The 20,435-nt window shown below is 44.4% G+C and overlaps 4 protein-coding genes and 1 long non-coding RNA gene across 6 annotated transcripts; 3 read left to right on the forward strand and 2 right to left on the reverse strand.

Annotated features, from left to right (window-relative positions):
- Positions 1 to 411: 411 nt before the first annotated feature.
- Positions 412 to 4,612, forward strand: cdkn1a (cyclin dependent kinase inhibitor 1A). Of its 2 annotated transcripts, none has more exons than XM_049733637.1 (3): positions 412 to 557; positions 2,500 to 2,941; positions 3,279 to 4,612. In XM_049733637.1, exons 2-3 carry the CDS (start codon positions 2,506 to 2,508, stop codon positions 3,332 to 3,334), a joined length of 492 nt encoding a protein of 163 aa, XP_049589594.1. In that variant the 5' UTR covers positions 412 to 557; positions 2,500 to 2,505; the 3' UTR covers positions 3,335 to 4,612. The 2 variants fall into 2 exon arrangements, with proteins under 2 accessions (XP_049589594.1, XP_049589593.1); XM_049733636.2 differs by lacking the exon at positions 412 to 557 and adding an exon at positions 1,700 to 2,332.
- A 1,718-nt stretch (positions 4,613 to 6,330) lies between these two features.
- Positions 6,331 to 10,846, forward strand: tmcc2 (transmembrane and coiled-coil domain family 2). The gene is made up of 5 exons (XM_049733596.2): positions 6,331 to 6,726; positions 7,718 to 8,131; positions 8,414 to 9,033; positions 9,316 to 9,451; positions 9,670 to 10,846. Exons 1-5 carry the CDS (start codon positions 6,724 to 6,726, stop codon positions 9,967 to 9,969), a joined length of 1,473 nt encoding a protein of 490 aa, XP_049589553.1. The 5' UTR covers positions 6,331 to 6,723; the 3' UTR covers positions 9,970 to 10,846.
- Positions 10,847 to 11,331: 485 nt separating this feature from the next.
- Positions 11,332 to 17,554, reverse strand: usp49 (ubiquitin specific peptidase 49). The gene is made up of 7 exons (XM_049733582.2): positions 17,394 to 17,554; positions 15,930 to 16,039; positions 13,958 to 15,418; positions 13,613 to 13,820; positions 13,232 to 13,340; positions 12,893 to 13,098; positions 11,332 to 12,821 (listed from the first exon to the last, which is right to left on the reverse strand). The coding sequence occupies exons 3-7, from the start codon at positions 15,347 to 15,349 to the stop codon at positions 12,718 to 12,720; spliced, it is 2,019 nt and encodes a 672-aa protein (XP_049589539.1). The 5' UTR covers positions 15,350 to 15,418; positions 15,930 to 16,039; positions 17,394 to 17,554; the 3' UTR covers positions 11,332 to 12,717.
- LOC125977298 (uncharacterized) lies at positions 16,744 to 18,920 on the forward strand. The gene is made up of 2 exons (XR_007484582.1): positions 16,744 to 17,383; positions 17,466 to 18,920. It is a non-coding gene; the product is annotated as an uncharacterized lncRNA (long non-coding RNA).
- Positions 18,622 to 20,358, reverse strand: med20 (mediator complex subunit 20). The gene is made up of 4 exons (XM_049733624.2): positions 20,218 to 20,358; positions 19,511 to 19,656; positions 19,150 to 19,403; positions 18,622 to 19,058 (listed from the first exon to the last, which is right to left on the reverse strand). Exons 1-4 carry the CDS (start codon positions 20,229 to 20,231, stop codon positions 18,837 to 18,839), a joined length of 636 nt encoding a protein of 211 aa, XP_049589581.1. The 5' UTR covers positions 20,232 to 20,358; the 3' UTR covers positions 18,622 to 18,836.
- Between the last annotated feature and the right edge of the window lie 77 nt (positions 20,359 to 20,435).

The raw sequence follows: 20,435 nt of genomic DNA on the forward strand, positions 1-20,435 counted from the left end.
CAGAGTGAGTAAGTTATTAAAATAGCACATGCAGTACAGCAAATACACCACTGTAACTGCACTGAGATTGCAACATCTTAAATTTCCGAGGCTAAATTGGGTGAGCACAAATTTGCCCATCTCTGGATTATATCAAGGGTAGTGGGCCAAACCTCCTATGTTCCAATTTTGTCATATTTTTCCCCTCAAAATGATGGCTATTTGTCAGTCTCCATGAGAGGAAAATGCTGACAAAATGACCTTCCACGCATATACAGACATTGAGGTGCTGGAATTTCCTTCAAGCACTGATCCAAGTGTCACGTGTGATCATGTGTTTACTGGGCTCGATACACGTGTGGGAACACAGCAGGCCACACCCCCACACGAGAAACTGAGCTCCCCGCCCTTGCAGCTCAAAAAGCCCCTGACTAACCTCCGTGTGGGAAAACTTGAGACACCATCAAGTTGTCTGTCGGTAACCTCACAAAGCTTGTCATCCTTTTTTAGAGGCTAAAGCCAAACGGCTTGAACTAGCACAGAACAAGGCTTCAATCAGACGACTGTAGACTGTCAATGTAAGTAAAGCGATTTATGTGTTTTTCAATTGTTCTTGACTTTAAATTGGAGCTATTTTGTCTGTTTTAAAAGTTACCTAATTAGCATTATGGAATAAATAAGAATGTGTTCCACCTGGTTGAGTGATGTCGTAGTAGTAGTAGTAGTTGAAGTAATAGATTATTACATGATCAGAATCAGATTTATTGACAAAGTTTGTACATGCCAAACAGGGAATTTGACTCCGGTTAATCTCAGCCTCTGTCCAACATTTAAGTGACTTATACAGTACTCTTGATTTTCTTTTGTTATGAAATTACACGTGTTACTTACCAGTGTTGTTTGGCAAAGGGAGCGTGTCGAACTTAGTTGACAGGTCATAGTCGGCCGACACGAGTTTGGTACTCACGTGTACCGGCATAGTAAGTGGGCTGGCTCTCCTTCTCCCGCCACAGCCTTGAATCCCTCACCTCGGTCCGCCCATCCAGCAGTCCTCCTGCGTCATTTCCGTTATAAAGGGAGGGGGGGGGGGGGGGTCATTTCAAATTTAGTGATACTCGCCCAAAATGTCACATTCTTTTCAAATTGGTGTGGAAATGCCTACATTTAAATTGTAATTATTTAATAAGCCAATTAAAACATACATTTCACAGGAATCAAGTCACCATTTCTGTCATAAGAGGGTGGGAGGTCAAAAGTCAACTTTTCCAAAGTCATTCTCAGAATGTTCTTAAGTCCATTACAAGCCACCTAGATGTTCATATGCCTTATATGGAATTGCTATTCTTACTGTCATAATCGTAGACCTGGTCTACAGGAACAGTTGAATTTTGTTGAAGTACATTTGGAAATGTCAAGATGGGTGGGTGGGGTCAGTGAAGTTATGAGTCCCGTGAGTACAATGATCCTATGTATAGCTTTACTGTTCCAGACTCAGTTTCCACGTGTGTATTTCAAAACACGTGAGAACGGTCTCTAGAATTCAAATGAAGGAGCCCCAATTCCTGGAAAAATGACACATTGCACCAGTCCTCTTTGACTCCACCGTATGGCCAGATTGAGTAGTGCATATGTTCTATCAGAACCTTTGGCAAATATCCAATGAAAATGATTGAATAAAAAATATTTTTTTAATTCAAAAGTCAAACATTACACTATCAACACAAAAAATGGTACCCAAAAAAGGTAGATTTTGAGGTCTTTAGATATTTTAGAGCATATCAGAGTTCCGCAATGGGAGGGTCTGGGTTCGAATCTCAATACTGGCATCCCTGTATGTTCAGAGCTTGTGTTCAGTTTTGATGTGTATGTCTTTCCATGTTACTGAAGTTTCTAAATTGACCATAGGACCTGCCCAACCCTTCCTGGATGGGTGTAATGACTCATTATTCTCACAAGATACAGTTGATTCCTTCCTGTGTAGCTTTTAGGGTAAACGTACCATGCCAGTATTCCCCCTCGACGAATTGCTTATCACGATCATCATCATGATGTTGCTTTATTCGCTCAATTTACTTGGCCCTACATGCCCCCTTGTGTGATCTTCACCAGTGGACCATTTGCACTCCTTTCAATGCAATGGCCCTAGAGCACCTCCTAGTGGTGCAGTCATGCAAATTTAGCCTGAGAACTTGCCCTCACATGTCTGAGTGAAACTGTGTCCAGACATGTACAAGTCACGCTTGTGTGGGAGGGGCTAGTGAGTCACATCTCAGGCTCAGCATTATAAATAGACTCCACAGTAACACCAATCTCAGATGCGCCGTTATACTCGCTGAGGAAGCTTACAACAATGGTAAGACACTTTTTGAAATGTCTGAAGGTATAGCTTCAAACTTGCGTAGTATTGGATTTAGAAAGTTCAAATGTTGCTCATGAAGAAATCACTTTTTGTATTAAGCAAATATTGAGCTTTGGTAGAGTTTGAGACTTTACCACCTTCTGTGTGTTTTTTTTTTTTAGTGTCGAATGATGGCAAACATCAAGCGGATCTCGAACCCCCTGGGGAAACGCCCTGCGAGGCGGAACCTGTTCGGCCCAGTTGACAGGGCGCAGCTGCGGGCGGACTACCAGGCCGCCCTGAGGAAAGACCTGGAGGAGGCATCGCAGCGCTGGGGTTTCGACTTCATATCTGACCAGCCTCTGGCTAGTGGCAATTTCCAGTGGGAGGGCGTCCCAGGCGCCAAGGTGCCACGACTCTACAGATCCACTATGCTGGGCAAGGCAGCGGGTCAAAGGGCAAGAGAGGTGACGGTCCACCCCAAGAGAGTCCGGGCGGGGCCACCAGAGAACGAGAAGGAGAACGTCCCTGAAAACAAGTCCGAGAAATGTCCTTTCAATATGGAGAGAACGCCAAGGAAGATGGAGAATGGAGGACTTAAGAGGAAGCAAACTAACATTACAGGTATATTTACAATACCTGGCTATTTTTAACAAACCTTTGAATTTTTTATCGTCATTACCATATGTTTTTATAATGTTATAGAATGGTATTTTTTTTACACACTTTAAAATCATGCATGTGACATGCAGTCAAGCCCCATTTCATACGAGATTAATATGTAATTGCTCATCCACTCCATTAGGTGGCAGTGGCGCTCTCATTGTCAGTGTGAGCAAGGAGGGTTTTGAATAGCTTTATATTCATTTCAATTGAGAAAACTGAGCATCTTCATGAGCCATTTGCAGTTTGATTTACTGAGATTTGCCTTCTCAATGTTCTCCTCTTTCTTCCTCAACAGATTTCTATCAGACAAAGAGAAGAGTCGTTGGAATGCCGCTAAAATCCAGCGAGTGATTCACACCCTTCTCCCCCAATCGGTGCAGCGTTCCTAAAAGAGTGCCAATATTCCAACAAAAACACTGAAGAATGCCAAATTGGGCAAAGACTGGACAGTTGCTTCTCGGGAGACAACATAAGGGACCTCAGCCGTCGTGCATGTCTTTAAGGTTCATTTTGGGTCTTGTATTCATTGTATATGTGGGGCGGGGATATCAAGATATTAACAATTGATCTGCAAAGATAACTGTTAATCTTTGCACTAGTGGATTTATCATTTGGATCAAGTGAATGTCCCAAGTGTCGACTGAAATAACGGGCAGTTTTTACGTATAAGCGGAGAAATGTAGGATGACCGTTACTTGAAATAGACACCATCAGGGTACACACCAATCTGCCTCGACCAAATCAACAATGATGGAGGATGGAAAGTCCATTGGCTCCTCTTTGCTGGAATCCACTTTTTACATGTTTTTGTACTTTGTTGTTTGTCATTGATGGAAACAAGTCATCATGTTTTGTATTTTTTTTTTCTACCCCAAATAGCACTTACCGTGTGTTTATACTTTATATTGTTCGATGCAGGAAAGCGTTCTAATGTGCTCTACGCACATTTGCTTTGCTTAGATTAGATGTGACACGAGCGTCTTTGTGTTGTTCCTTCTTCTGCCTGTTTTTTTCCCCCTTTGTTTAGCTTTTAATAATCTGCCAAATCCAAATATGTACAGTACCAGATGGTATCACATTTAAAAATCATTTAGTAAAAGAGAATTTTCTAATAGACTAGCACTGTAAAGTAGCGTAATCGAAAACCCATTGCAATATTGCACATGCACTTGATGTACTGGACCCATCCGGTATTTAGTGTTTCCTCGGCACGTCTCTCGTTAGTCTACGATCACAAAAATGTTCTCACCCTCAGTTAGCGTATTATTTACTAAGCTAGAATGAAGTGCCAATCCTCTCCTATTGCTCTAATGTGTGCAATTTATTACACTAATTGTTGTTCTCTGCCTTTGCAACACTCTTATTTATGTCTATCGTATTTCGGCAGTCCTGCTGCCCGGGCTAATTTGAGTTGGTGTGGAAAAAGGTCATTTCAATGCTCACAAAGTGACAGCCTGGAGATGATGAGCCCAAATATTGACTGTACTTCCTGCTTATTGATGCTCATGCACAGGGCCTGCTATATACTGTTTTAAGTGTAAAGCTACAAATGAAAAATCTATCCTTTATTTATTGTACTGTAAGTTGTGTTAATTGACTTCAAAATTAAAATAAAATGTCTGAATTAAATTGGTCTGTTGTCATTTCCAATGGTAGGGGCGCACTGCAGAGATTTTCGACTGGTGCACTTTAATTCTCTTCACCAACGTCATGGCACTGTGAAAACTATTAAATGAACTTTTAAACATTACAAACAGCAGCTCTTATTAAAATGAAAATAATGACATTTGTTAGACAAATAAATACTACACTTTGTTTCCTCATCCCTCCTTCTGCTTTGAAGGGCGTTAAGTTTGAGTTGTTTCTCCAGCCTAGCTTCCGACTTTACCTCGCAGTACGTCTTTACATATAACAGGCACAACAACAAAAAAGGCACAATAAACGACGTCTCCTGACTTTCAACACAAAATATGATAAGTAAAAACATCGTCTTACCATACTGAAGCAAGATGAATTTGTTGTAAACTGAGACGTGAGCAGGAAGTTTAGAGTCACCAAAACAGGAAGTAGTAGAAAACGAGCTATCCTCTTCAAAATAAAGGTACAAAACGTAAAATGAGAAAATCCATATTATTTTCCTTTAAAACATTTTTTTTTGCCATTTACAGTGGGTGATTGTGGACACAATAGAGAGTGAACCAATACAGTTTTTATTTTGACTCATGTCCATTTGAGTGAATTTGGTGCTTTAAAGGGGCATTTAGTCACATTTAATTAAACCCTGGCCCAACAGCGTCAGTAAATATACATATTATTTAATTAACAAAATATTTTTCATTAGTAGTTATATGTATATTTAGCTATTGTAGCTATTTGTTTTCGTTAGCGATAATAACCTCATAATTAAGTGAAGACTAAGTAGTCCATAGTATGTTTGCCTAGTCCAGGATTTACCCAGCCTCCAGCCCAAAATCAGCTGGGATGGGTTCCAGCTCATTTGTGACCATAAGCACTATAGAAAATGGTTAGTTGGACACCACAGGCTGGATCAAATCTCACTTACCTTATGCTTCTCATAGCTTACAGGTTCCCCACCTGTGTCCCTGAACTAAGTCATGAGTCATGGTCTCCTGGGCAACATAGCACTGAGCATCACCATGGCAACCTCTTACCACCCAGATGAATCAACGGTGTCTGCTTTTGATGTTTCCCTGCACTTGACCTGATTTCTGTCAATCCGACTTCTATTTTAAACACAATTTTTATAATAAGAGTGCCATCACTCTCGCGTCCTTGCTAGACGGGGATGGATGGGGACCTTTTTATCTTGACAAAATAAAAGTGCATAGTTGGAAAGAGCACTCCAAATGTTATACGTTTGCATTGTAGCTCTCCGTGCAGTATTTATTTATTTATTTAACCACCAAAATATTTTTATAATTATACAATGATAATATTATTAAGTTGCAGCCAACATTATGCGATCTATAAGCAGAACTCAAATCATTCCTCATTGTAAGGAATGCAAATGTCATTAAAAACATAGCATGCAATTTAATCAAACCTTTGCAAACATGCTTTTACTTTGGAAAAGATGATCAATATTTTCAGCAATTTTCTGACATGTTGGAACTAAAAGTAACTCAATCATGAACAATTTATGTTTGTGCATTATCCCATTTAAAAAATGGCTTGAACAATGAATGAATGAACAACTTATTCTTAACGATAACGGAGCAGATTGTTTAAATTTCTACTGCAGAACCCCCCCCCCCCCTCTTTGCCACAGGCCCTTCTGCGCTCCTTTTGCCCCTCCCACACCTCTACTCCAACAGTGGCGGCGCTACGCCTGCGCTAAACTCGCTCCCATCCCCACCCCCGCCATCATCTGCTCCCACCTCCATTACAGGGCAGGACAGGCAGCATTTGCACCGAAAGGAGGGGATGGGAGGGGAGGAGAGGAGAAGGAAAGGAGAGAGAGAACTAGATCAGAGCGGCCGAGAGTGCGAGGAAGAGGAGCCGAGGAGACTGCAGATGTCGACGGCGTCAACAATGGAGCCGCATAGGACCTCCTGAGGTGATCGTCAGCCAAGCGTCGGCTGAGGGTGAAGATAGGTGGAACGGGGTGGGGTGGGGGGCTCGGGGGAGGAAGAGGAGGTGAGGAGGAGGAGGAGGAGGTGGTGGTGGGCAGCAGCAGAATGGGCCTGGAACTCAAACCGCACAAATTGGATTAAAGCAGTATGGTAACGTTTCTCGTTTGATTCCTCATCCTCATCCTCATGTCCTCATCCACCCCCGTCGTGTGCCGGTGCTGCCAGTCTTGTGTCACTTCCATTCCCTCGCTTGCGCTATGAAAAGACAGAGTCAGGTCACAGCGTCATCCTTTGCTGCATTGTTGTGTCTTCGCAGTCATGAAGCATCACACAGGCAGTGCATCTTCTGCTGTGTCAGCTTTACAGCGACCTCGCATCCCACGTTCTCCCGCTTGGGGTCGTCTGTTTTTTTCCTCATCCCTATTACAACGTGTTTGTAACCTACTTTCACAGAGGCAGGCGCAAGAGGGGGGGGTAGCTAATGGCCCCTGGGAGTCATGACAGCCATCAGTATCACGCCGCTATGCCACTCAAATGCTGATAAATCCTTCCACTGACCCGTCCAGAGAAATTAGAGCACGACATCCGAGATGTTCGGTGTTATGTGTCTCCCTGAGCTCATGTTTGCAGATTCCGATTACACTGTTTTGACGTCAGGCGGGCGAGGGCAGGCGAGCATTAAGAGGCGCCATCTGCCAGGCCACCCATATACCCGTGCAGGGAATCCCCTCTTAGATCAATCATCACATTAGTGGTCACCCAAAATATTTACATCAATTTGTTATTTGTATGTTACCCTGAGGTGTCCAAACTTCATCCTCTAAAGGTCACATAGAGAAAATTTGAAGAATACTTTGAGTTTATTATACATGCTAAAAAAGAGGCTTCAGCTTTTTATCGCCACTCCCACCTAATGTTTGCTGCCAAACTTAACAAAACAAGCAAAACTTCATTGAAAGGTGTAACACATGTAGACAGATAAAAAAAAAATACTCACATGCATATATTCTTTATCCTCTCCTATCCTAATTTAATCAATCTAGGGGAAGCTAGAATAGCTGAATGGCTTTCCATTTATTTCAATGGGGAAGGATGATTGAACATCAGAATGACTTTATTTATCTCCTTGTCGTCATGCCAGCTGGATAAGAGCGAGGTGACAACTCTTGGCCTCCCGTCCACTGCCAGCCATGGAGGCTCTGACAGCAACATTAGCGCAGAGGGCGCAGCGGGGTCAGCATCCAGCGTGGCTGCCGGCGGCGGTGCCGAAGGTAGCGCGGGCGGGGCGGGGTGCGGCGAGCCCCAGAGGACGCGAGTCGCTCTGGAGCACCTTCAGCAGAAGATCCTGAAGGTGACGGAGCAGATTCGGGTGGAGCAGGAGGCCCGCGACGACAATGTGGCCGAATACTTGAAGCTAGCCCACAATGCCGATAAGCAGCAGGCATCCAGGATCAAGCAGGTGTTTGAGAAGAAGAATCAAAAGTCGGCACAGACCATCGCGCACTTGCACAAGAAGCTAGAACACTATCACAAGAAGCTAAAGGAGATAGAGCAGGTGAGTCATTACTGCACACAGACATAATTGGTTCTAAATATAAACCCATCGGTCACATAAGACCTCTCACATCTATCCAGCCATCCATTTTGTATTGTGTCTTTTGTCCTCATTAGAACATTTTGGACCAAAATATTTAACATACAGTTATGGCTTGAGTTACGAGTGATCTGACCTGAGTTTCTTCGAGATATGAGCTACTGCCAATCACAGTTTCTGTTTCTCAGCTATAGTTACATTTTACATCTCAAGACTAAACTTTTGAGATTCCTGTCTGTCCAGAATGGACCAGCCCGGCAGCCCAAGGATGTCCTGCGGGACATGCAGCAAGGACTCAAGGACGTGGGGGCCAACGTCCGTGCTGGGATAAGCGGTTTCGGAGGAGGCGTAGTGGAAGGGGTGAAAGGTGGCGTTTCGGCCCTGACTCACACCTCCGTGGTCTCCAAGCCCAGAGAGTTTGCTAGTCTCATCAGGAACAAGTTTGGCAGCGCAGATAACATCGCCCATCTCAAGGATACTATGGAGGACGGAGTTGGGGGCCACTCTGACGTCACCCCGACCCCTCGCGCCCTCAGCGGAAGCGCCACTCTGGTGTCCAGTCCAAAGTACGGCAGCGACGACGAGTGCTCCAGCGCCACGTCCGGCTCGGCCCCGGGAAGCAACTCCGGTGGGGCGGGTGGAGGAGGAGGCGGCATGTTGGGGCCTACGATAGGGAGTCCCAGGCTGGACGGGCACCACCACCACCATCATCACGTGCACAGCTCGTGGGATTCCCTCCTCGAGGGCTTGCAGGAGATCAAAGCCAGCCAGGCGCACATGGAGGACACCATCGAGGACATGAAGGGCCAACTGCAGAGCGACTACTCCTACATGACACAGTGCCTGCAAGAAGAGAGATACAGGTATGCACCCCCCCCCCCAAAAAAGGCCTAGTTAAAACAAGCCAATCTTGCTTGATCGAATTTTAGCTCATTAGGATTTTAGTTGTATTTATTTATTTATTTATTTATTACTAAATTATTTTAAAAAAATATTATTAATAAATAAATAAATGTATTTATTTATTTGTATTTATTTATTTGGTTATTTTCAAATAATATTCATAAATATATTTAATATATTTTTAAATGATATCATAATAAATACCTTATCCCTGAAAAGCTTGGTAAATGTCTTGAATACAGGTATGAACGATTAGAAGAGCAGCTGAGTGACCTGACAGAGCTTCATCAGAATGAAATGAGCAATCTCAAACAAGAACTGGCCAGCATGGAGGAGAAAGTGGCCTATCAGTCCTACGAGAGAGCGAGAGACATTCAGGTAAGGATGGATGGATGGATGGATGGATGGATGGATGGATGGATGGATGGATGGATGGATGGATGGATGGATGGATGGATGGATGGATGGATGGATGGATGGATGGATGGATGGATGGATGGATGGATGGATGGATGGATGGATGGATGGATGGATGGATGGATGGATGGATGGATGGATGGATGGACGGTGTGCTCATTTTTCACGTGCGCTGGCAGGAGGCAGTGGAATCGTGCCTGACACGCATCACCAAGCTGGAGTTGCAGCAGCAGCAGCAACAGGTGGTCCAGCTGGAGGGCGTGGAGAACGCCAACGCCCGCGCTCTGCTGGGCAAGCTCATCAACGTCATCCTGGCGCTCATGGCCGTACTTCTGGTGTTCGTATCCACGCTGGCCAACTTCATTACGCCGCTGATGAAGACGCGGGCGCGGGTGGGTGCCACTGTCCTGCTCACCGTGCTGCTCTTCGTTTTGTGGAAGCACTGGGATTTTGTGGAGCCTTGGTTTCCACCCAGCTGAGCTGCTCTGAAAGAGAAACCCGAGCAGATAGTTCACCTGGAATGTTTTTTTTCAGGCCTGCAACAGAATGTGAGCTGCTCTTTTTTCCTGGCTGACAAAATGAAGCACCCATGAAGACGTAAACAAAATAACATCTTGCCAATCATTGGTGTGGATAACTTTATTGATTTACACTGCTGTCACCAAAAACTTCTTCATCTTTTTCTAAAGATTCTTTTAGGATGTACGTACGATGAATTAGCAGGACAGGACTCACGAGGTTGACCTTCAGGTTGAAGCTTATTTGGGAGGATATGTTTTTTTTTCTCATGAATGTTTATATGCCCATCATGCATGTCTTCATGTGTGCACTGGCACCAGTTGACATTTTAATTAATGACAATATGGATTTTGGTCTATGCCAGCCCACTGGACACTTTATTAGGTACATCTGCACAATTGCATGAGACCTAATACAAGACATAGTGTATATATATATACACACGTGTGTATTTAAGTTTGCATTTATTTTTACTTTACAAATAATCCATCCAAATTGAGTTAATTTGAAATGTTTTCAATTTCGCGAGTGCAGGTTTATCTAATGAATTGTCCATTTGTTAAATCAGTGTCATCTCCAGTTTGTTGCTGTGTTTGCAGGGAAGCTTTTTGAACACATTTCTAGCTGCCATTGAACAAAGCGTTTGACTGCTTAAAATGTTTCATTGCTCTGTAAACTATTTTTCCCCTCCATAGTTGATATCTTTCATAACCACTGTTGTAGATCTGCTTTCGCCCACAGTGTCAAATGAACTGGCATGTCAATTTGTGTCAATGTTTTTATCCAGTTTACAAAAAACAAAATATCGACAAATAAATATGGCTGTTTTATTACAAATTGTGAGGAATATACTTTCCCCACCTCGCTGAGACTCAGAGGTTTAATGGGTTTAAGCGAAGCACTCATGGACAGAAAAGGTTCAATAAGGGATGTAATCTCAGGGGATTATTTTCAATTAATCCTCTGTCGTCAGTACAATCTTTATCTAGACTAGATTGTATTTCTTTGAGGATTCAAATCTTTAAAAGTGAATTAAAGAATTAGGAACATGAATACTCAATATATTCCAGACATACAGATGATATACGACAGTACATGGAGATGGTTTAGTCATTCTTGGCAGAGGATAAAGAATCTATGACCGCGAATATTGACTGCCACCATACAGCAAAGCTACATTTTGTTCTCTTGCAAGACAAACATCTGCCAGATGACTGCTCAGTTCTCAAAAATATTGTAAGCTAAGTCACTCGTATCTCAAGACACAACTGAATTGTAGCCACTGAGTGTAATTGACACAGTGATGAGAAACATGGCTCAAATTCACAGGAAATTGCTTAATGTTTTTAATAACTGTCAGGCAAACTCATATGACCATTACATTGATGACATGTATTCTTACAGCACACAACAGAACTCACCTGACCTCTAAGCAGTAGGACATTCATCGTCATTAAGATTGTTTTTGACTTAGGGTTGACAAATGTTGTGTGGATTTGACTCGTATCAAACACAAGTTTCTTTTCGATTAGCTAGCAAATTCTAAAGACTTTGATAGAAACAGCAGAGTAGAAAAAAAAAATTCCTGATTTGATCTTAAATTCCTGTCAAGGCTTAAGATTTACAATATATTGCTTTCAGGTGCTAAAAAGTAAGGTACCAAATGTCTCTTGAAAAGAATAAAAGAAAACATTCATCACTTCTGCAGTGGCTTTTTCCCCTCCCCCCCATCGCCGGCCTCGTCTACACAAAAACTCAAACAGGGTTGGGAGCTGCCGTGTAGTAACAATACAGGAGCAAAAAAAACAAAAAACAATCACAGCTAGAAGAGAACCCCCCCCAAAAAAATGTCTCCTTCACTTCTCAGTCAAGTGTCCTTTCATGGCAGCCGAACAAAGAATGAACTCAAGCGAACTCGCCGAGAGAACATACAAATCTGGAGACAAAAAGATGTACGCTGGAAAAGTGACATTTTAGAATAAACAAAAAAAAAAAATCTAAAAGAAAAAGCTGAACCAGAAGCAAAACAGTCTGGACGATTGGAATCTTCTTTCAAGTAAGCCGGGCCATTTGGGGAAGAGTTGATCCCCCTCTCATCGTACGTAAAGCTACAAAATAAAACAGCTCTAGGGATAAAACAAAGTCCCAAAATGCAGAATCTATGTTGTCCTTTTAAAACGTAGTTTCAGGAACGTGTGCCAGCTTGGTTTCCACACTCAAAACAAATGAGCTATTTTTTTTATCATTTAAATTCTTGAATGAGAGCACACCACATGATATTCAGCAGGACGTAATCGAACCTGCGCGCACAGTCTGCTGGTCCCATCGGCGGACCGACCTGTAGCTTCATTTATGAAAACGTTTCTTTGCGAGCACATGAAAATGAGATTTGAAACACAAGTGGCTAATTACTACTTGCGCCAAGTACTAACTATTGTTCTGATCGGTAAAATTACCAAAATGATTGATTCATGTCTCTGTGTCACAAAAGTAGAACACAAATTTAATGTTATTATGAAGGACGACTAGAATCGGCCATTAGATTGATTCTTGTATTTTAATTCCCCATGTAGCCCTAATAGTCCTTCACGCATTTTATTGGTGATCTAAATCAAAACGGAGAAAGATAAATGTATTTGCGCCTATTGCTACTTCCAAGAGTGTGAAACGATTTCATAAATGCAGCTCAGGCTCACAGCGAGAAGTCCCTAAGCAGACCTCTGGGTGTAGAAGAGAATGTAGGCCTGAGTGTTGCACACTTCCTCCACACTGCAAACCTTCATCTCAGAGTCATTGCAGTGGACCCAGAAACCTGAGGAGCACACGAAAGCGGTTAGCTCGGCCGTTGTCTGGTCGCCCGGCGCGTTGGTCCGGCGCACTCACCTCCTTCGGTGTTGTAGCAGTATGCGGTGTAGTGCCCTGAGCCAAAGCCTTTGCCGTGGTGCATGACCACGGCCGACAGGTCGTAGGTGTAGCCTCCTCTGTGGACAGAGTGACCTGAGCCCGTGCAGCAGTAGGGTTTGATGTTCAGAACCTGGTCGAAGGCCACGTGGACGCCGATTTTCTCTCGATGGTTCCTCCCCGACCACCTGCCCGCGCAACACAGAGTTTGTTGTTAGTCGGCGGCCACCTAATCTGAAGGGAGGGATTATTTCTTGGACATTGAGAAGAATGGACTTTTTTTTTTAAAAAAACATTTCCATGGAATATAAAGGCACTTGCCTGAAGCGCTTGAGGTGCAGCCGTAGAACCTGAGGTAAACGGTAGATCAGAAGCTGCTTATGGGCTTCTGAAAGAACTAAAGGCTTGTGGGATGTTTTCCTTCTTCTCTCTGACAAACCACATGAGAGAAGATAAAGTATAGTGTGAATGTAACAAAGCGGGAAAAAAAGTGCTGGTTACAACGCACCACAGTATGGTGTAAACATTCCAAAAGCTTTACGTCCATTCAATTGCGTGCCAGCCAAACTCAAGCTATTTGTATCTTGCGTAAAGCCTTAAATCTGGTTATTTTCGCAAATCTATATAACAGCCGTCAGGAAACACATTCAAATGCCGACGCTGGAGAAGTGAAACGTTATCAAGTCGAAAGGCTGCACTCACTGTTGCAGTGGTTGCAGGCATAAATGCTGCCTTCGAGCGCTTCCATCTCGGTGAACTTGGACAGCATTTCGGTGAGCGTGCAACTGCGCTGGTAGGCTGTGGAGCCCGAGCTTTTGTTGACGCTGTGATAGCGCTCGGGAAACTCCAAAGACAAATCCCAGAATGGCTCCACTGTGTTTGACTTGTGCTTGCAGGACAGACACGTCACCTGGAAAGAAGAACGGAGGAACCAGAGCTTCCCATTAGCCGTGAAATGCAAACCCAGTCTGGAATTTTAGCTTAATGTGATGCAACCAAAGCTGGAGGAAAACTTTCCAAATGCCTTCAACATGGTGCCACACTCACCTGGCTGAGTAGCTGCCCGTGAAAGATGGTGTTCAGCACCTTCAGCACTTGTTTGGAGAGCTTCCTCTTGGTGATGGGGATGACGATGCGCCGCTTGGAGGCCTCCGCGTCCAGCTCCTGCTGCACCTTGTCCAGCAGCTCGCACAGGAACTCCTGGGCGTCCTGCTGGTCGTAGCCGCGGAAAGCTGGGATGAGGTTCCACACCGAGTGCAGCATGGCGAAGGGAGACACCAAAGACCAGCGGCCCGACCACATGACTCTAAAAAGCGTATGCAGCTCGTGGCACAGAGACATCCGCTGGCGGGTGGAGCAACGCGTCTCCTTGGGCTGGACCAACTCGGCAGTCTGCGGGGCGGGCGCGGTGCTTTCCTTTTTGCCCACTGCCAGATTTCCAACACGTCCCAGCGGGTATGAAGTCAGCGGCATGTTTCCGCTGCCAACCATGCTTCCAGCTACCGCCTTCACCCCTTGTGAGTGGTTGGTCTTGGCCAGCAGCTCCTCTGTCTCACACAGGTCCAAAGTGAGAAAACACTCCCTGAATTTCTGCAGGTGACTCAGCACTTGCAAGATGGAGTTCATGTAGCATGTGTTCCCCAGGTTGCGGAGACCGGTGACTCCCGGGGCGAGCCGTCGGCGGGTAGCCGAGTGGGCCGAGTAGTAGCGCCTCAATTTCGCGGCCCTGCCGTTTGGAGGCGGCTTTCGCGACAAGGTGAGGAGGGAAGGCTTCTTGGGAGGAGGAGGTAGGCGTTCCGGAGGGTCTCGGAACTTGCAAGGAATGAGTGCGATGGTCGGACGTGGCGCCTGAGTGAGAAGCCGAGCGCTCTTTCTGGGAGGGACGTTGACCAGCTCTTCTAACAATCTCCTTTTCACCTCTTTCTTTTGTCTTCTCGCCTCCTCCAGCTTCTCTCGGCGCTCCGCCTGCAGCTCTTGATGTCTGCTTGTCCACCTCTGAAGCATCTTGGCAAGGAGGGTTTTCCTCCTATGACGCAAGGCCAGCTGCATGGGAGGCTGCGGCCCGCTCTCCCCGCCCCGGTGGGCGTACGCCCGCCAAGCTGAGGAACGCAGCGAGCGCGTACCCGGGCTGCGGACGGTGGAGAGGGCCCCTCGGAGGAGCTTGAGGTCTCCCTCCGCGTTGTCATTGAGTACATAGTCTCCGCAAGCAAAGCAGAAGACGTCCAGCTCCCGCACCTCCATGGCCAGCGGGTGGTGGGACTCCTGAAAGTGTTTGAGCGAGTGCTCCTCCATGAAGCGCCCGCAGGCCACATGGGAGCACTTGAGGCAGGCCCACACCGAATCTGTGGTGCTGCAGTCCACGCAGTGCCATTTCTGTGGATTGAGGATGGAGTGGTCATGGCCCAGGCGAAGGCGGACCACGTGCTTACAGCGCTCCATCTCTGCGCATACACATGGGGGGGCCCTCAGTGGTAGGACGCACGTCCTCTGGCCGAGCAGCAAGTCATTCTGAGGGTTGCAGTCACACCATTACGTTAGATCAGTGCTTCCGAAATGTTCTACGCTTAGTGACACCGGAAGAAGAAAAAAAAAGCAGCCCAACATATACACGTTATTAGTACACTGTTTAACTATAAGGTAAGAACGTTTCAAATGTATTGCATATGCAAGTTTAATAAAAATTTGAACTAAATTATTTTTAAAAACAAGGAAGTCACGTGATATTTCTCATCTGCTTTCTAATTTTGGTCATGTGATATTTGCAAGCTGAGCCATGATTGGTTGTTACCCGAGCACTAAGCAACTGTGATGACATTGTCAGTTGACGGCTAATGACAAAATGGCCGCCCCTTGAGGTGGATAAAAATGGGTTGATTTGACTGCTTAATTATTATTCCACAGAAATTTGGGAAACGCTATCTTTCATCTGTCTATGAAGCGAGCCCTGTAATTTAGCAAAGCTCTTGAATTGGAAAAATATGGACAAGTGTACACAGAGCAGAAGGGAAGATGTGCTTACTGTACAAATAATTGGCTTGGTCAGATTTCAGGGAAAACTAAGTTCGAAGAGAACAGCAACTTTCTGTTTCATCCATATCCACTGTCGTCAGCAGCACCCACTGGAACATTCTGAGGGAGATACAAATCAGAAGTGAGAAGGCGTTATGGAACTTGAAATGCACACAAAGTCAAAAGGTGTTCATGGCATTCATCCTGCTGTCAAGCACATGTTACGCTTCCTGTTGGAGCGTCTGTGTTCTCCAGGAATCCTGAGTTTAATCTCAAACAGGATTTGAACAAACTAGTTTGAACTCATGCGGCTTATCATGTGGCCACTTCAAGGTTCACATTAGCCGTTATTGTATAAAGTGCACAGCAATTTAGCCGAACAGTTTGGCCTTCTTCAGATGAACTAAAAATGAAATTTGGAATGACTGTGACTACAAAATTTGGAAACGTTTGATGTGAATGCTAAATAGAAGAAGCAAATGAGACAGCTGCTGACTTTCCTACACAAATATGCATAATAACCACTTGATGCACGCCAGATTGGACGGCACCGAATACTTTGGCTTTATGTTTGGGTTACACTAAAGCTTTTTATGCAAAGATACAGCTGATATTTGTTATTGTCGATTTGATCAGTTTTGATGATAAAATTCAGATGACTTCCGAAGGCATTGTTGTCAAAAACAATGCAAACAACATGAAAACACAAAGCTAGATGATGAGGACTGGTCATAAAAATGTGCTTAGTGTGCTTTCTTTGGGTCGTTATTTAAAGCACTTAATCACCCTTTATTTTTTTATTATAAGCACTTAACATCTGTTGAGCTCGACACGGATATGTTGATGTTTTAATACAATGCCAAAAGAAAAAAAAAAAAAGATTTACGTGGACCGCAGTCGCTCATCGTGCTGTATTACAGTACTGCGTGTTATCTGATTGACCACACGTTTACCGTGCTTGTTTTAATCCCGATTGTTCGAACGGTTCTTTGCAACCGGCTCGTAAACGCCATGCTAGGCTACCTCACCGCCTCCACCTCGGCGTCGAGGCAGAACAAAGGGGCGTGAAGAAGAGCCCCTCTCCCTCTCTTTCCGAGAACATCCAGCAACTTTGTTGAGCCAGCGCGGCCACCAAGTTAGCTCGCGCTCGCTCCGTGCTAACCTGGAGAAGGGGGACGCCGCGGCGCCGCTATCCTGGCGACAAGCAGCCGAGGCGGCGTCTTTGAAGGGACTTTGTCGGGGATGAAAAGACGCGAGTGGCTAGTTTGTGGGAGTGTAGATCGCATTTCCCCCGTGTTAATTGAAGTTGACCTAGCCGCAGTTATCGGTCGCCGACGCTGATTTACCCACTTAGCTAACGCACTGCGCCGCTAAACGAGTACAAACTCCCCGCTGACATACACAGGGGGACAGCCACGCTTTGTTCGCCAATCACGAGTTTGCGAGAAAAGGTAGAAAACGGAGGTAACGTTACCATCGCCAGAACGCATCCATCCGGCACACCGAAGAGGAAGAAAAAAAAAATCTGCTTGTTGTCCTCACTCAGATTGAACAACCCAACTCTCGATGCGAGCCCGGACCCCGTCGCTCTCATTGGACCGAGGCTGAGCGGCAGCCGGCCTCCCATTGGCCGAGTGGCGGAACAACAGGCAGCAGGATGGACCGGCCGTCCGTCCACCCACCCACCGAGGCCACATGGAACAATAACCGAGCCTTGGAGCCCCAAACTGGGCGAGGAGGAGCCTGACCTCGGTGTCACCACTGTGGTTTGTGCTCAATTTATGACACGATTTAAAGGATGTGCCCTGTTCAAGAAGCTGCAATATTTTGGGCTCTGATGATAATTATATGAAAAAAAGAGCCCACAAAAGACTATTTATTACAGTGAACACTGGATGTGTTGGATCTTATTGGTCAAACATCAGATAGTTTGCAATTTTCTTATTGTCCATCCCCGATTGTAAAAAGGGGGGCACAAGAAAATCAGTTGTTAGTAGTTCAATGAAAGGCAATTTGAACAGAATTTACATTGACACACCATGTAGGTAACCCCTCACCTAAAACCCCCCCACACACACGCCTCAAAGGGTTTGTTAAAAAGCCCCAAAACATTAAAAAAATATATCCATCCAGGTAAGCCTACCAAGTATCGATTATTGATAATCGCTTTGTCATGCACATGTAATAATTTTAACACCCAAATGCATGATTTATTAAGTCTTTCCACACATTTCCCTTATTTGTAGCTGTAGCAAAATGGTTGCAGGAAAACTTAAGTGACGTTTGGGTGGGGGAGGGTCTGCAGGCCAAGGCCTTTCACTGCGGGTTTTTGACCGCCAGAGCCGAGCCATGCGGAGTGGCAAATGGCGCTTGAAGAAAGACTCTCGGCTACCCTGTCTCTGCAACTTCCCAACCCTATTACTGCCCCAAGCATAGTTTATTATCCTTATACTGTTAAATGTATTGTTGTCCGTGGTACTGATTATCCACATGGCAGACATGGCTTTGAATCCACCAGCCTGGAGGGTTAAAGTCAGGCTGGTAAAATGGTATCAGTGTCTTTGCATTGAAGCATTTTTACTAGTTGAATACATCGTATGTACAATATCAACACCAACTCTCCCGCCTCCACCCTATTATCAAATTAGTATTCAGTCTTTAGCTATAGTGTGTTATTGTAAAAGAATTACTGAATACAAAACTATTTCAAAGTTTAGATTTTTTTTTCTTCACAAGTCTTTTTTTAATACAAGACACGTCCACAAAAAAGATTTATAAATGATGTTAAGGCTAGAGCAATGAAAATAAAAGGTCAGGCCTTCTTAGCTCCAGAATAGCATCTTGATCCACAGGACGAGAATTGATGAACATTTTTAGAAATATAACAAAACAGGCTTTCACCCTTAGGATCGGCAATTCAACGCACATTATTCCCTTGAATTTGCAGTTTCCGCAGTTTGTTGAACAACTCCAGGTACTGCGTCATGGTGTCAACGCAGTCGGCTGGTGCAAAAATGCCTTCAGGCTTAGCAGCAAACGCAGATGGCAGCTCTGGGACGCTGGGGCCCAGAAATGATTGCATGAACTCCTTCATTAGATTCCAGCAGTCCCCAGGAACCACACAGGGACAATATTCCACCTGCAGAGGGAGTGAGTGCAGTTACAACAAAGTGAGCTGGGGGATTGTTTTTCTCTTTTTTTTAATACACTGGGAGTGTGTCCAAATATACCTCTACTGATATTCCTCTGGCACTCGAGCTCATGGTCACTGTGCCAACTTTGATGAGAAAGTCGCAGTAGCGGTATCGTGAGCCTCGGCATTCTACTTTGTGGCCCTTGGCATTCTGGAAGTGGCTCTTTAGCTTCACCATGAGAACGTCAAAGTTGCCGTCTGCTACCAAGCAGGGTCCGTTCTCAAATAGAGCCATGCAACTTAGGGGGGTTTCTGAGTTGTGCATCACATATAAGAGCTTGGAAGGCTGACCTGAAACACAAAGGCAACACTGACTATAGCAGCAGTTTTGCATTCTCCTGCACATTTGAGCACACATTCGACGTGTAGCTAAATTAAATAATAGCGTTAAGTATTACCGCTGACACTTCCAGTCGCATGGTACGTCTCACAGTCGACACAGAAGCTGCCCTGTTTCACAGCTCCCAGCTGCTCTAGTTTCTTGTGCACCATGTCCACTGTCTGCTGCACACTCTTCCCCTCTGCCACCGGCACCTGGCACACACTGGCTCACAAACAAACATTGTTTTACGTTCAGCGAACAGCAAATTGACTACATCGCAACTATTCTATGCACATTAGTGTCCCACCAGCGATCATCAGGTATGCCTCGGAGGATGATCCTATTTCATTTATCCAATTTCAATTAATTGGTCAATACGAATAATGTACCGTGGTTCTTCTTTTTATGCTAATGATGTGACTAGTAGCACAATCAAATACCCCCACACTATATTGCAGGAAGTATATATAGTAATCAGATCCCATTCATACAACAGAATCAATCATGGCAGGAGTGCATTTACGAATAGACTGAGAGCCAATTATTATTTCAGCATGCAATATTATTATTTTTACATTTTTTTGGTATTGGACCAAACGATTTTCTCAAATAAAAGCAAAATATGCGAAGTTGACCGGCAAGAGCTTGTGAATTACAGTTACAATTACAGATAAAGCGATGCTGTGATAATAATTCAGATGGCGTACAAAAAAACCGCAATATGGTTAATAAGGTGGCAACGCACACCGTATATTGACACAATAACAAACAATAAAACCTCACCAAGTAACTCCCATTATTATTATTTATCGTTTGATGCCGTCTTCGTAGTAGGTTAAATACTTCCGGGTGAATTTCCGCAATCAAATTTATACTTCCGGTAAAATAAAACAAGTATAACAAACGTAAACTAAAGTATACTAACATTAAAACAATATTTATGATAATATTTTTTTGCTCAATACGAACGATAAAATTCCACGAGACAAACAAAAATTAAA

The sequence above is a fragment of the Syngnathus scovelli genome, chromosome 11 (genome assembly GCF_024217435.2).
Source record: "Syngnathus scovelli strain Florida chromosome 11, RoL_Ssco_1.2, whole genome shotgun sequence".
NCBI classification, from domain to species: domain Eukaryota; kingdom Metazoa; phylum Chordata; class Actinopteri; order Syngnathiformes; family Syngnathidae; genus Syngnathus; species Syngnathus scovelli.

Excerpts from the sequence above, each read along its gene's own strand:
- cdkn1a (XM_049733636.2), top strand. Across the intron at positions 2,942-3,278 it reads GAAGCAAACTAACATTACAG|ATTTCTATCAGACAAAGAGA; the intron begins GTATATTTACAA and ends CTTCCTCAACAG.
- med20 (XM_049733624.2), bottom strand. Across the intron at positions 19,404-19,510 it reads TGCGACTGGAAGTGTCAGCG|GTCAGCCTTCCAAGCTCTTA; the intron begins GTAATACTTAAC and ends TTTGTGTTTCAG. Across the intron at positions 19,059-19,149 it reads CCAGAGGAATATCAGTAGAG|GTGGAATATTGTCCCTGTGT; the intron begins GTATATTTGGAC and ends CTCCCTCTGCAG.
- usp49 (XM_049733582.2), bottom strand. The coding sequence starts at position 15,349 with ATGGAGCGCTGTAAGCACGTGGTCCGCCTTCGCCTGGGCCATGACCAC. Across the intron at positions 13,821-13,957 it reads ACGGGCAGCTACTCAGCCAG|GTGACGTGTCTGTCCTGCAA; the intron begins GTGAGTGTGGCA and ends TCTTCTTTCCAG. Across the intron at positions 12,822-12,892 it reads CTGCTACAACACCGAAGGAG|GTTTCTGGGTCCACTGCAAT; the intron begins GTGAGTGCGCCG and ends TGTGCTCCTCAG.
- tmcc2 (XM_049733596.2), top strand. Across the intron at positions 8,132-8,413 it reads AGCTAAAGGAGATAGAGCAG|AATGGACCAGCCCGGCAGCC; the intron begins GTGAGTCATTAC and ends CTGTCTGTCCAG. Across the intron at positions 9,034-9,315 it reads CTGCAAGAAGAGAGATACAG|GTATGAACGATTAGAAGAGC; the intron begins GTATGCACCCCC and ends TCTTGAATACAG.